General features: G+C 45.1%; 1 protein-coding gene across 1 annotated transcript; it reads right to left on the bottom strand.

Moving 5' to 3' along the window:
* Window positions 1-933: 933 nt before the first annotated feature.
* RBP4 (retinol binding protein 4) lies at window positions 934-7,165 on the bottom strand. Its single transcript, XM_081554002.1, has 6 exons — window positions 7,101-7,165; window positions 6,787-6,915; window positions 6,555-6,691; window positions 6,250-6,356; window positions 2,797-3,009; window positions 934-1,255 (listed from the first exon to the last, which is right to left on the bottom strand). The coding sequence occupies exons 2-6, from the start codon at window positions 6,895-6,897 to the stop codon at window positions 1,218-1,220; spliced, it is 606 nt and encodes a 201-aa protein (XP_081410128.1). The 5' UTR covers window positions 6,898-6,915; window positions 7,101-7,165; the 3' UTR covers window positions 934-1,217.
* Between the last annotated feature and the right edge of the window lie 8,577 nt (window positions 7,166-15,742).

Genomic DNA, 15,742 nt, shown 5'->3' with positions numbered 1-15,742 from the left:
GGCAGAGCTCTCTGCACACCCCCGCCTCCGGACACACCTCATAAACGTCAGCCTGGCATCCGCCAGTGTTTGCACAGCTCCTAAGTGCTCTAACTGAATCCTCACTGCAGCCCAGCAGGTGGACACTGCTTCCCCGTATTTCACAAGAGGAGAGTGAGGCTCAGAGAAATCATACAACCAGCCCTCAGTCATACAGCTAATTATAGCTGAGCTGGATTTTGATGCAAAACCAAAACTCTGGTACCAAAGCCTTGATGCCTTTTCAAGATAATAAAAGGCTCCTAGGAGCTCCTGGGAAATTGAGGCACATGACTTTGCATGCAGTTATATATTAGTGTTCACAAGTGCTGCTAATGGTATAAGACACTGGTGTCATTCCCCAGGCCTGGCTAATACCACCCCCATCACCCCTTTTCCCGGACACTCCAGGTAGGGGGTGCCATGATCTCCCAACACACCTGGTTTCAGGGTCCCATCTCCTAATTTCCCCAGGGAAGCCTATGATCTCCTCTCCTGCAATGCTTTGCCCACACCTGAAATAAGAAGTGAATTAGGTGCTGGACAATAAGGGCTGGGGACCTTTCCTAGAGCTCCCCCAGACCCAGGCCTCTCAGACCAGCTGAAGCTGAGCCACCATCCACCCACCTCAAGGGCCTTGGGCTGACTTAGGCTGGGGCCGCTGGCCTGGCCCACATTCGCCTCTTTAGGCCTCAGTCATTAAGGCTGTCCTGGGTTAATAGGGAAATCCCTTTTTCAGGAAGTTGAGAGAAGACATAGTCATTAATAATGGAGATTAGGTGCTAGAACAGGCCAAAGTTCAGAGCTGGACACGAAGAATCCCTCCTGGTACATAAAAGCGTACCTACCCCACCACCAGCAGGACTTTTCACTCTTACACAGACGTGGACACAAATAAAAACCCAAATCATAGGAAACGGGTAACTATACATATTTTAATAAGTCAAAGTCTGGAATCCTAAGCCTCAAATGATTCCTTAGAAAACTCCAGGGAAGACATACATTTGAGTACAAGCATATTTCACTGATCCCCATATATGTTTTTTATGTATACTGAAGGGTTTTTTTGTTTACAGAGGGGAGGGGAGGGGTGGGAGGGGCAGGGAGGGGAGGTGAAGCAAACTAAACTTCTAAGATAGAGTTGGAGGCTGAGTAAGGTTAATGGGAAGTTTCCTAATGAAAGGACACCTTCTATGTTGCTACAAAATGTTTCTTTCTGACTTGCCATCACAGTAACCTGAAATATAGAAAACAAAGCTATTAATGACAGAAAGATGGACCCAGTATTCAATATAGATAGTCAATATTAGGATGGACGTAGGACTTGGCATTGTTCAAATGCCTCTTGTCAGGGGACAGCTAGATGTAGTTGTAATACATAAACATCTTCGAGGTTTTCTGAAACCCTCGGAATTTCTCTGGGGGCGATGGGCATAGGAGCATAGGATCTGCCGTATAAAGTAGTGTTCTTTTTGTCTTAAATTTGCCTCATTGCATTTCAAAGAGATGAGGGTACCTCCTCCTGATTCAGGAAATGAGGGCCAAATCAGCCTGACCTCAGCTACTCTTTTAGCAGTTTTATAGAATGTTCACTGTGCCTTCTGTCATATGTCACCAGCTGGTGACACAAGGAACTTCAGAGTCACACAACAACCTTGGTTTGCATCCAACTCAGTTATCTCCTGAATATCTTGGGCAACCTTTGTAATTTTTTCTTAGCCTCTGTTTTCTCATCTGTAGAAGGTGGATCATGAGAAAACTTACTTCGTAAGGTGTATCCAGGATTAGGTGAGATAAGGCAGACAAAGGACTTGGTGTGGAGCCTGGCTGGAGTGAAATCCTTTGCCTGCCCTATATTTAGGCTGCCCCCAGGTGAAGCATCAAAATCTTATTTATGTGTTTGGTCTGGATTCATATGTGTTTGGTGTAGTGTGGGTTAGCTAGTTAGATGACCAACAGAGAATTTCTGTTTTCCCTTACAATTTAGCATTACTCTATTTGGATTCTGAAATGCAGATTCCCATGGGAATGTCTTTTCAAAATAAAATGTGCAGTCTCCTCCAGAATGCTGCTGGTTTTTAAATCAAGATTAGCCAAGGGTGATATTCATAAAAAGATTCAATGGGGCTTCCCTGGTGGCTCAGAGAGTAAAGAATCATCCTGCAATGCAGGAGACATGTGTTTGATCTCTGGGTTGGGAAGATCCCCTGGAAAAGGGAATGGCTACCCACTCCGGTATTCTTGCCTGGAGAATCCCAAGGACAATGGAGCCTGGTAGGCATAGTCCATGGGGTCACAAAGAGTCGGACATCACTGAGCCACTAACCCTCTGGTCTGGTCAGGGAGTCTCAGAAAATGTGAGGAAACCAGCTAGTCAACTTGTCTCTGTTTAAGTGTTTACACCAATGGTCACATTCGATGCCCAGCTCTTCACTGAGGCTACTCAATACCCAAACAATATTAATTTGGTCAAAATGGTTTTTTGGGCAGCGCAGCCAGGAGCAAAATCATGTGATTACACAGTGGGCCTGAGGTAGGAGATAAAAAGGAAGAGACTGTCCCCTTTACTTAACTAAAAGGGCCAGGGTTTTGGATAAAAAGATTTTTTCCCACTCCTTCTGCATCAGCCCCATGAAAAGGCCAGTGAAAGATCTGGTTATGAAGGACGAAGACTTGGACTCAGAGGGGCACCCAGTTTCCCCTGTTTTTTTCTGCATGCAGATGTAACGCATCTCAGGGCCTGCAGACCCAGGGAGCCTGCTCCCACCCACCACTCACCATTGTGAGGGATCAGCCGGTACTGCCTGGCCAGGCACAGCTCCTCCTGCCTCTGCCGCACAATTTTCTGCACTTCTGGGGAAAAGCCGCTGGGGTCTCGGGCGAACACGAAAGAGTAGCTGTCAGCGCAGGTGCCATCGAGGTTCAGGAGGCGGCAGGAGTACTGCACGGCATAGGTCTCGTAGTCCGTGTCAATGATCCAGTGGTCATCGTCTGCAGGGCAGAAAGCCACGGGGCCTCTGTATCTCCCTCAGACACTCAGATGTCAGGGAAACAGCGCCGGGCCCCAGAAACCAGCCACTTCCCCAAACTGGGTTCAGAAGTTAGGAAGCAGGAGACCACAGGCAGTTCAGACAGCAATTAGAAAACTGGGACCATAAGAGAAGACCTTGGCCTTCACAGGAAAAAAATCCTGGAGTTGGTGGCAGGGGCGGGAGGGACCACATTTGCTTTAATGGCTGTTTCTCTCCCTGATGATAAACGTGATCGTATCTTTCATAAGAACAACTGAGAATGTGGACCCATCAAAACCACAGACTAGACCTGTCTACTGTTGTCTTCTCCATCTACCCTCTGACAGCATCTCGTGCCTCTGTGGCTGACGTTGATGGCCACCAACATGTGTTATCCGCAACATGAGCATGCGTCTTTTGCATTGATCTGTATCAGCCAGTTCCCAGTCCTCTCGCTACCCACACTGCCCTCTTGCCTCTCAGTCCACTGGGTGATCTGGCTCACGGCTTTTCTGGCTCCATCCTAATTCTGGCTCGGTGACCTGACTCACTTCTCTCTCCAGGCTGGCAAGAGGGTAGAATCTGCCTTAGGGGCACAAGATGCCCACCTTTTGACATCAGATATTCTTCCTTAGAGAACTGCTCAGAGCTCTCCTGACAGAGGCAGAGTTGAGCCTTTGAAGAATTTAGATTATATTTCTTCCTAAGACTGGGATGTAAGCCATGCAGAGTAAGTGTAAACAAAGGTGGTAATAAGGTCAACAAAGGCAGGATGGGAAACCACGTTCATAAGGATGTAGGTGAGAGGTTTGCCATGGAGAAAAACAATGGGGATAACACCTTTGTTATCCAAACACCTCACATTTGGTAAAACGTGTCATATCTCTACTTAACATTCTTGTTGATATATAACCATGACCAGGATTTTCTGAGCACTTAGTGTCAGCCAGTTACTGTGTGGACACTTTCTGTGCTTTCTCAATTATTTTTCACGGTGACTGAAAGCGCACTCTATCATCCTCATTTTCCAGATAAGGAAACTGAGGCACAGAGAAACTAAGTAATTCACCCAGGATCACAAAGAGCAGGACAGAACTGAGCTCCAATCTGACTCTGGAGCCCCCATGCCTAACCTCTACACCACACTGTCTCCAGGCATTCAGTAAACTGGGGGCCACAGAGGATAAGAAACAGGAGACGCAAAGCCTCTGTGTCTTCATTCCACACCCAGGTCATGAAGCAAGTGATGATCTCTGCTCTATTTCATGTCCTGTGCTGGAGGAATGCAGAAGAACCCTCAGCTACCAGCACTGAGGGTGTAAGGGAGATCTCTAATGCTTGCCTAAGTCACCTCTGGGTGTGCCTCTTGGTTCTGAGAACCCCAGGAGTCCCTGCCAAGGAGGGGCTCAGCCTGAGACCAGGCCTTGCAGGAGAGCTGCACCAGAGTGGGTGGTAAGCCCTCTCTTCAACTCACTGCAGGCCCTCCGCGAGGAGGACTGAGCCACTCCTGAACCCCCCAGGCTTTCCCACAGGGACGGTGTCAGAGGCCGGGGTGGGAAGGGCCAGACATATGACTGCTCAGGGGTGGCCATGTTCATCTGTTTGATAAGATGCAGATTCTAAAAACTACTAATCTTGTGCCCCCTGGTATCGATTTTTATAGTCCATTATCAGAAAAGTTGAACTTTTACCCTAAATAGATCAGTTTAGGAAGTTTTGCTGAGTTATTTGAAAAAACTTTTATCATCTCTAAGGATAAAACCTTTTCCCCTTGTTGAATAGTAAGTCCTTTTACATAGTGTACATCAATACTGAATAAACAATTTGATAAAAGATAAAATTTCATCTAACACAACTGTAGAGGAAGTCGAGGAGTGTGTGTCCTGAGTACATGGGCTACGTGTAAGGACACTCTGCCCTGGCTCACCAAGCTAAGCGTCCCCCTGAACAGGCCCCTGGGGCCTATTTCCTGGGAGAGCTCCAACAATATTTTGTAAAATTGTAAAAGTTGATTGTATTAGGTCCCTGCTGTTCAGGACCACCTAATTTTGACCTGGGAGCTGGAACCCCTGGCTTCTGATACTGTCTCTCACAAACTTGTTTGCATGACCTTGGACAAAGCACTATCTTCTCCCCTCTCCCCACCCCTTTTTTCTGGCCGTGAGGCATGTAGGATCTTAGTTCCTGGGCCAGGGATCAAATCTTCACGCCCTGCAGTAGAAGTAAGGCGTTTTAACCACTGGATCACCAGGGAAGTCCTACCACTGCATTCTCTTGACTTCAGTTTATTCATCTGCATATTGAACCCCCTTCAGAGTGGTAACTCTCCATCTTTAAGATTCCATGATAGAACTTCCCTGGTGTCTTGGGGGGAATTAAACAAATTAAACCCTCAGGTTTAATCCCTGCTGGGTGATCTAAGATCTCATGTGCCATGCAGCATGGTCAAAAAAAAAAAAAAGTAAGATTCCATGATACGGCCCTCGGGCCTGCATTATTCTCTAGGTACCAAGTAGACTCCAGATTTGAAGCTTAGGAGAAATGAGGAGAAAGTAGAAAGAGCATGTACATGCATGTTCCCATAAATTTGTATCAGGTTAAATTTTAGGATGCTCTTCTGAGAGTCCTTAACATTCTGCTCCCCACATGAGTTTCAGGGCTTGGGAGAAAGGCAAGAGGTCACTGTCACCCAGAACACTGTGCCTGGCTTGGACTCTCAGCACCCAGCATGGGCAGGTAGGGTACCTGGGAGTGAGCCAACCCTGTGTCCTTTGATGAGAGTCTCTGAGCCTCTGCTGGGGCGCCTAGCAGTCAAGCTGTTTCAGGGATTCAGCCCAAAGAAACGGAGGAAATGCAGCAGCCGCAGCACCAGGCTGAGCAGTGATGTGAGCTGGGTCTTTAGGAGGTGGGAGGTCTAAGCAAGGGGAAGGCCACACACGCTGGCACTGGCGGGATGGGTAACGGGGCAGGAGGTGGTCAGGTGACAAACCCAAGGTCCTTTTGAGCTTGGGCCAGGTTTCTGAGCTGGGAGAGGGGATGGGAGGTGGTGAAGGGGCCTAGCTACTTCCAGTCTCACCCCTCCAGCCTCCAGCAGTGCTGAGATTTCTGGCTACTTACAGACCATTCTTCCCTAAGGTGCCCCTGGAGAAGAAATCCAGCCAATTGGCGATGTATGTCTTCGATCCCCCTCAAGATCAGTCCTACCGAACTGACTACTCACTTCCTTTCTGAAGAAAGGACGCTACGCCCCAATACTTCATCTTGAACTTGGCAGGGTCCTCTGTGTCTGTGAAGGTGCCCACCATGTCTGCACACACGTCCCAGTTACTGCAAAAGCCAAGGGGATTCTGAGCCAGGCCGGGCAAAGGGCTTCCTCCCCCCATCCCACCCCGGGCGCTCCCTTCCCGCCCCAGTCGGGGTTTGGCGCTCGGCCGGGGGACCCTACCGCGCAAAGAGCGCAGCCCCCGCCCACCCCCACCCCCACCCCCACCCCCGCCCCCACCCCCGCCCCCAGAGGTCACTGACTTTAAGAGACGGACTCGGCCCTTGGCCGTGGCGCTCATGTGGCCATTCTCGTCCACGGAGAACTCGGCGACGATGTTGTCTTGCAGAAAGAGGCCCTCAGGGTCCTTCTTGGCCATGGCGTACCAGGTGCCGGCGAACTGGGGAAGAGAGGAGAGCCGGGTTTGGTGTCTGGGAGCGCATGGCCGGCCTCTGGGAAAGGGGAACGCGGGGCCCCCGGGACACCGGTACCTACGCGAGCCTTGTCGAAGTTCTCCTTGACTCGGAAGCTGCTCACCCGGCAGTCGCGCTCCGCCCGGGCGCTGCCCAGCGCCGCCAGTAGCACTAGCGCCCACACCCACTCCATCTCGCTTGGGAGTCCGCCCTGCGGGAACCGCGCGCCGTGAGCGCCGGGCGGCTGGACCACTCGGCCCTCCACCGCCGGTCCCCAGGCTCCATCTTGCCCGCGAGGGGCCCTCCTCCCGCCAGCCCCCCGGGTTCCCATCCAGCTCGCCCCTAGACCCTCATCACACCCATCCCGGGCTCCCATCCCGCCGGGCCGCCGCTCACTGTCGGGAGCTGCGCGCTAGCCTGGCCGCGGGTCCGAGCGCGCGTGGAGCCAGCAAGGCGAGCGCGCCGCGGGGGCCGCCGAGCGGCTTTATAACTCCGGGGGGAGGGGGTCGCGCTTTCGTAACGGCGCGGGGTGAAAGACCGAGGGGGAGGCGCCGGGGCCGGCGGGCCAGCACTTGCATAACGCGCCCTGACTCACCGCCGCCCGGGCGCAGGGAGGGCGCCTTGGGGCGAGAGCCTCCCCTCCAGCGCCGCCCGGGGCTGGAGCAGCTGCCGCGCGGGGTGGCCTCGGCGGAGCCTCCGGCGGCGGCGAGCCGCGGGCACCAGCCCTGGCCTAGTTACCCGGCGCCCGTGCCAGCGGCCGCCAGCTGCGGCCTGGGCTGGCCTCGGGGCCCTGTTGCTCTGGCTGGAGGCTCGGGTAGGTCTGGCGGGAAGACCAGACCGTGGCCTCCCAGAACGAGGGACATCTGCGATGCTGCCCGGGTGCGTTAGTGCTCGGGCCTGGCCGTGCCAAATTGGCCCCTCGGTCCTCTGAGGGCTAGTTGTGCAGGAGTTTGGGACTGTTTCCGCCACATAGTTTTTCATTTTATAAAGGATGTCTTTTACTCTCTTTCAGGGGAGTTGTGGTGCCCTTGGATCAATATTTGTTCTTTAGTTTCAACATCTTTAGAAGTATTAAAACCCTCCCTGTTAAATATTCTCCAGAAACGCAACCCTGGTCAGGACAGGAAATATTTTAGCAACCTCGGTGGTCGCCTACTTAGTCTGTGGCACTTCGCTCAAACCACTTTGAAACACACCTACCAATTGTTTATGCTGCAATTTGATTTCAAAGCCAGAGTGGCATCTTGTTTTGTTTCCAAACCAGCTAAGGTGAATTGACTGTGAGCGGAGGAGAGGGGGAGGGGAGCAAACGTCAATGGTTAATTAAGTCGAAATGCTGTGACTGGTTGTGTGATTTTGCCCAGTGGCACAATTCAGGGCCATGTTTTTCTCTTTCTATTCAGAGTTGCTGCTGCTGCTGCTGCTAAGTCGCTTCAGTCGTGTCTGACTCTGTGCGACCCCATGGACTGTAGCCCACCAGGCTCCTCCGTCCATGGGATTTTCCAGGCAAGAGTACTGGAGTGGGGTGCCATTGCCTTCTCCGTATTCAGAGTTAGAGCTCCTCTAATCTGATCCAAGCAGTCGGAAAACGCAGCCTTGGACTGGATGAGAATAGGGAGATGGCAAAGAGGTATCACCTTTTTGTAAGATCCCTTCCATAAGTTGTGTCCCAAATTGGAAAAAGCCAAGATGAATTTGGTCCATTTTGCTACCTCCAGACCTGAAATAAGAGAGGGTGGAGGTGCAGGAGGGTGGCAGCCAAACAGAGAAATAAAGAGTTGATAGTCTTTACAGGGCATTGGGATTACTTCTGAGCCTCCTGAAAAAAAACACCTGTGGCTCCTGCCACCTTCCTGTGACCCCTTGGGCCTCTCCCTGCCTGATGGTCTGCTTTCACTTTCCACCTTCCCCTCCACTCCTGTTCTCCATTTGAGTCTGGAGGTGTCTCTGGAGTGCCAACCTTGATCCAATTAACTCCTTACTGCCTCCTCCTTTCTGCTAAGAAAGCCCTGTTTCAGACCTACCAGCTAATTAGGAGCTCTTCTGGTGAGGTCAGTTTTATCACAGGATGTATAATCCCAAACAGAACTGCACATGGAACAATGGACAGGTTCAAAATTGGGAAATGAGTATGTCAGGGCTGTGTGTTGTCACACTGCTTATTTAACTTATATGCAGAGTATATCATGAGAAACGCTGGACTGGATGAAGCACAAGCTGGAACCAAGATTGCAAAGAGAAATACCAATAACCTCCGATATGCAGATGACACCACCCTTATGGCAGAAAGTGAAGAGGAACTAAAGAGCCTCTTGATGAAGGTGAAAGAGGAGAGTGAAAAAGCTGGCTTAAAACTCAACATTCAAAAAATTAACATCACGGCATCCGGTCCCATCACGTCATGGCAAATAGATGGGGAACAATGGAAACAGTGACAAACTTTATTTTCCTTAGGCTCCAAAATCACTGTAGATGGTGACTGCAGTCATGAAATTACAAGATGCTTGCTCCTTGGAAGAAAAGCTATGACAAATCTAGATATTGTGTTAAAAAGCAGAGACATTACTTTGCCTGCAAAGGTCTTGTGTAGTCAAAGCTTTGGTTTTTCCAGTAGTCATGTATGGATGTGAGAATTGAACCATAAAGAAGGCTGAACACTGAAGAACTGATGCTTTTGAACTATGGTGCTGGGGAAGACTTGAGAGTCCCTTGGACTGCAAGGAGATCAAATCAGTCAATCATAAAGGAAATCAACACTGAATATTCATTGAAAGGACTGATGCTGAAGCTGAAGCTATAATACTTTGGCTACCCGATGCGAAGAGCGACTCATTGGAAAAGACCTTGATACTGGAAACCATAGAAGGCAGGAGGTGAAGCGGACAACAGAGGACAAGATGGTTGGATGGCATCACTGACTCAATGGACATGAGTTTGAGCAAGCTCTGGGAGATGGTGAAGGACAGGAAAACCCGGCGTGCTACAGTCCATGGGGCTGCAAATAGTTGGACATGACTGAGCAACTGAACAACAACAACAACAACATAATCCCAAATAGCTCCAATAAGGTCTGCTTCGGAGCCACTCCTGCAGGGACACTGTGTGTGGCCATACATGTACTCATTACCTGTGCTCCCTAATTATAAGTAGGGTCCCTTTCTATCTTCTGTCCAATGTGTGGCTTCCCTCCTTGACATCCCCAAATGAGGTCTATCCACCTCTCCTGCAGTACCTCTAGTGATGGAGAGCTCCTGGCTGAGCCCAATTGCCTTTGGACTGTTATGACTGCCAGAAAAGTTCTCCTAATACTTCCAGCCCTTGACAACTGTTTCTCCCAGAATGATTCTTGTGATCCTTGCTTATGCTGTATGAAAAATAAATATAGGGGATTTCAATGCATTTTTACGGGGATTGTTTTTGCAGCAATATGTTTTAATGTATTTGTTAGATGCTTAAAAGTTGATATAACTGTTCTTCCTCCCCCACCCCTCTCTTTTAATGACATATCATAACTCTCGGTGTCCCAGAAACCAGCAAAGAAAAACAGTTTATTTTGGCATTCTGTCTTGAATTTCTTCATGATTACAAACATGTGAGTAGAGGTCAACTGGTGTTTTTAACTTTGGTGCTTTGAAAAATATGCATATATGTGTGTATAATATTCACAGGAAAACTGTTCGCAGTGATTACCTGTGTGATAGGATTAGGGATATTTGAATGTTTATTATTGATTTCTACCTTTTTTTAAATTTTCCAAATTTTCTTACAGTGAAAATATTTAATCAAACAAATACTCTCTTTGCAGACTTTTTTCTTCTAGAAGTAAAATTATGGTCTAAATTACATCTTGTGGACTGTATATAACATACACAAAAGTTCATTTCCTTGTCTACATCATGGAGAGACAGATCATATTTCCCTCACCTTGGTATGCATCTCACCCCCAACTTTTCCACAAGATTTATCAAGAGACTTACACAGAGTAGATGCTTGATCAGTAGATACTGACTTAATTTATTTTACTGAAATCAGTCACTTTAAGTAAGCTTTATGAAATACTTATTTAAAAAGACCCAGTCAGAGGTCAGTCTTTCTAAAAAATAATTTCCAGGATTTATTAAGTGTAGCAGGGAGGGCTAGCTGTCCTTTTACTGAAGAAGTTTTCACTCCCGGTCAGTCTTTCTAAAAAATAATTTCCAGGATTTATTAAGTGTAGCAGGGAGGGCTAGCTGTCCTTTTACAGAAGAAGTTTTCACTCCCCTTCCATGGGGGCTGGAGTTGTTGCAAAGAGACCACTCTGCCGGAAAACAACCTCCCCACCCCGCCACCGCCCAACTTCCTACAGTTCTATAAGGCCACATGCCTATGTTCTGGTGAATGGAATGTAGATGAAAGTGCTGTGAGTCATTCCCAGATGGGGCTTTTAAAAGCTGCCTGTCTAATAATTAGTCTTTGCTATCTGTCTTGCCTCATCTTCAGGCTAGTGAAGCCTTTCTCAGCCTGGGGGCCCCACCCATGATTAATTTTATGTGAATGAAAAATAAACTTCCATTCGATTAAGCTGCTGAGATTGGGAGTTACTGTAACAGGAGCTGGTGTTACCTTAACTAATACAGCAGCAAGTCATTAACTCCTAGGAAATATTGAAAATGTTTTGCCGTAGTTGAAAAAAAGGACGAATGTGAGAAATTTGTGTCCTTAGCCTCATAAGAATTAAGCATGTCCAACTAGCTCCATTTTGTGCAAACTGATGTTTACATCCACATCTTGACAGAGAAGCCAAGAGAAGTTATAAACAAGGAAGTTGGGTAGCATTTATCTTCTGACTGCATTTAAAAGATGCCAAAATAATTGGTGGGAAAAAGGAAAGATTAGTTATTCAGCCAATGTTTTCAGGTACAAAGAGTCAAACTAATTTTTTTTAATAAGGACTTTTTCCCAGTGGTAACAAAGCCATCAGTCAGTTTTATCAATTTAGTTGAAAGTAACATGGATTCCACCATATAAATTATCTGTGAGATACCTGGTCATACCCATCAATTAGGTGCAGGAAGAAACTGTCATGAGAGCAAATGTGCCAGGTGAGAGGGCCCTTTGCAGGTTGACTACTGGGATGTGCCTGAAGTCGCTGCTTTTAGGGGGTGTCTTTGAGTGGTGAATAATGGCAGGAGCAGAGAATTTGGCTAAAGTGGAGCTGAAGAGTGGGTCCAATATAATGACTCAAAACGCACTTGGTTAATCCAGCATATTATTGTTAGTTTTATGACAGTGCTTCAACATTTTATGCATGTTATTAATATTTTGGCTGTTAAATAAGCATTACCTCCTGCAGAAACAGTTAAGTGTAGTGGAAAATCTTAGCGATGATGCAATTAAATATTGCATGTGTTCATGAATGTAGTATACTATTGAAAAATGTAAATTTGTTAAGTGGAATTTTCATTTAATTCTTGTATTAGTGTTTAACATTTTATGATATAGGTCTAGATTTTTAATTCCTTAAAGAAAAAGTCCTGTGTATTCCCCTATAGCAGCTATGGTACACTTCATAGGTGCATTTTAAAATTCATTCCTGTTTGAATTCTTAGTTTAGGGTAGGTCACTGTCACTAGCTAAGTGACATCGAGCAATTTAATTTCTTTATGCTTCAATTTGTCACCTGTAAAATATTATAATAATAGTATCCTCTTCATAAGATTATTGTTGTGATGATATCCTCTTCATAAGGTTATTCTCTTCATAAGGTTATTGTTATCCTCTTCATAAGATTGTTGTTAGAATGAAATGAGATATGTATATAAGGGTCTTAGAAAGGTATCTGGCACAGATTATATATTATAGTGTTAGTAATTTTTATGGTCACTTTATTATTACCTATGGCTTATCTTTCTAAAAATATTCTGTGTAAATGGAATAGAGTTTCCATACCAACCTAGTTACTGTGTCTGAGATGCTTTATCTAAACACGTAATTGTCAATGTCTGTACCATCTCAGATATTGGCCTTTTTTCCCTCATTCTTCCCACCAGTTAATGTTCTATTTTTTTTTAAACTTACATTTTAAACAAACTGGAAATAGTGACATAAATGATGAAGTTTAGCAAAATCAACAATTACTTTGTATCGTTAAAAATTTATTCTAAGTGCTCTGCTTGGTCATTTAAAAATATTACATTTTCCTAAATTTTATTTTTTTGGTGCCTAGGACAGATACTCAAAAGTCTTGTCAGCACAGGCCAGGGACTCTACAAGGACCAGCCCCAGAAAAAGAGCAGCAGGAACATTAGGATTCAGTCAAGGACTTGGGAGGAGGAGAAGGATATTTGTGTGTCTACTAAAAGGTCAGCTTCCAATATTTCCTCAAAAAAAACTTTGTCTTTATCGAATGTCATCCACTACTCAAAGTAGTCAACAGGGATCCCTCTTTCTCACTTGCCTTTTCTAACTAACCTGTTCCCTCATCCTGCCAATTGTTGCCTGAAATTGTCTCACATTTGTCCCTTCCTTCATTCCCAAGCACCCTCACCTGTAGCCTGTGAGAATAGCCTTAAAAGCTTTGTTTATGAATGAATGAATTTCTTTAATATCATTGTAGATACTTTAGAAAAATCAGATAAGCAAAAGAGAAGAAAAAAAATTATTATATTGAATTCCATCACTTTGGAATAATCACTGTTAACATTTCTTATGTACACCTCCATATATTTTTATGTGTATGTGAAATCATACTGTAATAGGATCTTGCAATTTACTGCACATCATAAATATCTGTCCATATCAGTAAACAGAGCTTTACAATAGGATTATTCATTAATGTATGGTTTCCTATTTTATGACTATAATGCCAATTATTTACTCAACCTCATATTACTGAATATCTAGGCTATTTCTAATCTTTTCCTTTTATAATTGTGCTTTTGGTGAACACCCCTATAACTTACATTTATCATATACATCCTTAATTACTTTTGTAAGATAAATTCATAAAAGCTGAATTGCAGGGTCAAAGCTTGTACACATTTTTAGGATACTTGATAATGAACCAAATGCAATATAGCTTCTTAATCTGTATCCTAATGTCCAGTATTTCTTTTTTTTTTTTTTTTAAGCCAAGTTTCTTTGTTTTTTTTTTTTTTTTAAATGAAGGTAAAGCAAAATCTTTTTATTTTCTTATTCTTAATTAATCTAAAATACAGCTTTTAAAATCAATGATGAGAATAATGGTAGGTAATTATAGCACATGGATAAATGAACTAAATAATAGCAATGTCAACAGAGATGAGAGGTGCTAGGAACTCTCTGTTATCAGGTTCCTGCACTTCTTTTTTTTTTTTTTTTTTTTTTACAATATTGTAATAGTTTTTGCCATACATTGACATGAATCAGCCATGGGTTTACATGTGTTCCCCTTCCTGGACCCCCCACCCACCTCCCTCCCCATCCCATCCCTCTGGGTCATCCCATTGCCCCGGCCCTGAGCCCTTGTCTCAAGCATCGAACATGGAATGGTGTTCTGTTTCACATATGATAATATACACGTTTCAATGCTATCCTCCAGAACATCCCACCCTCACCTTCTCCCTCAGAGTCCATAAAATTGTTCTATGCATCTGTGTCTCTTATTCTGTCTCGCATATAGGGTTATTGTTACCATCTTTCAAATTCCATATATATGCATTAGTATACTGAATTGTTGTTTTTCTTTCTGGCTTACTTCACTCTGTATAATGGGCTCCAGTTTCATCCATCTCAGTAGAACCGATTCAAATGTATTTTTTTTTAATGGCTGAGTAATATTCCATTGTGTATATGTACCACAGCTTCCTTATCCATTCGTCTGCTGATGGACATCTAGGTTGCTTCCATGTCCTGACTATTGTAAACAGTGCTGCGATGAACATTGGGGTACACGCATCTCTTTCAATTCTGGTTTCCTCGGTGTATATGCCCAGCAGTGGGATTGCTGGGTCATATGGTAGTTCTATTCTCAGTTTTTTAAGGAATCTCCACACTGTTCTCCATAGTGGCTGTACTAGTTTGCATTCCCACCAACAGTGTAAGAGGGTTCCCTTTTCTCCACACCCTCTCCAGCATTTATTGCTTGTAGACTTTTGGGTAGCAGCCATTCTGACTGGTGTGAAATGATACCTCATTGTGGTTTTGATTTGCATTTCTCTAATAATGAGTGATGTTGAGCATCTTTTCATGTGTTTGTTAGCCATCTGTATGTCTTCTTTGGAGAAATGTCTGTTTAGTTCTTTGGCCCATTTTTTGATTGGGTCGTTTATTTTTCTGGAATTCAGCTGCAGGAGTTGCTTGTATATTTTTGAGATTAATTGTTTGTCTCTTGCTTCGTTTGCTATTATTTTCTCCCATTCTGAAGGCTGTCTTTTCACCTTGCTTATAGTTTCCTTTGTTGTGCAAAAGCTTTTAATTTTAATTAGGTCCCATTTGTTTATTTTTGCTTTTATTTCCAATATTCTGGGAGGTGGGTCATGGAGGATCCTGCTGTGATTTATGTCGGAGAGTGTTTTGCCTATGTTTTCCTCTAGGAGTTTTATAGTTTCTGGTCTTACGTTTAGATCTTTAATCCATTTTGAGTTTATTTTTGTGTACGGTGTTAGGAAGTGTTCTAGTTTCATTCTTTTACAAGTGGTTGACCAGTTTTCCCAGCACCACTTGTTAAAGAGATTGTCTTTTCTCCATTGTATAGTCTTGCCTCCTTTGTCGAAGATAAGGTGTCCATATGTGCGTGGGTTTATCTCTGGGCTTTCTATTTTGTTCCATTGATCTATATTTCTATCTTTGTGCCAGTACCATACTGTTTGATGACTGTGGCTTTGTAGTAGAGCCTGAAGTCAGGCAGGTTGATTCCTCCTGTTCCATTCTTCTTCCTCAAGATTGCTTTGGCTATTCGAGGTTTCTTATATTTCCATACAAATTGTGAGATGATTTGTTCTAGTTCTGTGAAAAATACCATTGGTAGCTTGATAGGGATTGCATTGAATCTATAGATTGCTTTGGGTAGTATACTCATT

This window comes from Giraffa tippelskirchi, chromosome 2 (assembly GCF_054371585.1).
Source record: "Giraffa tippelskirchi isolate mGirTip1 chromosome 2, T2T-mGirTip1v1.2.pri, whole genome shotgun sequence".
Classification (NCBI taxonomy): Eukaryota; Metazoa; Chordata; class Mammalia; order Artiodactyla; family Giraffidae; genus Giraffa; species Giraffa tippelskirchi.
Note: the sequence above shows the minus strand (reverse complement) of the source record. Positions and strands in the feature narration are given on the sequence as shown.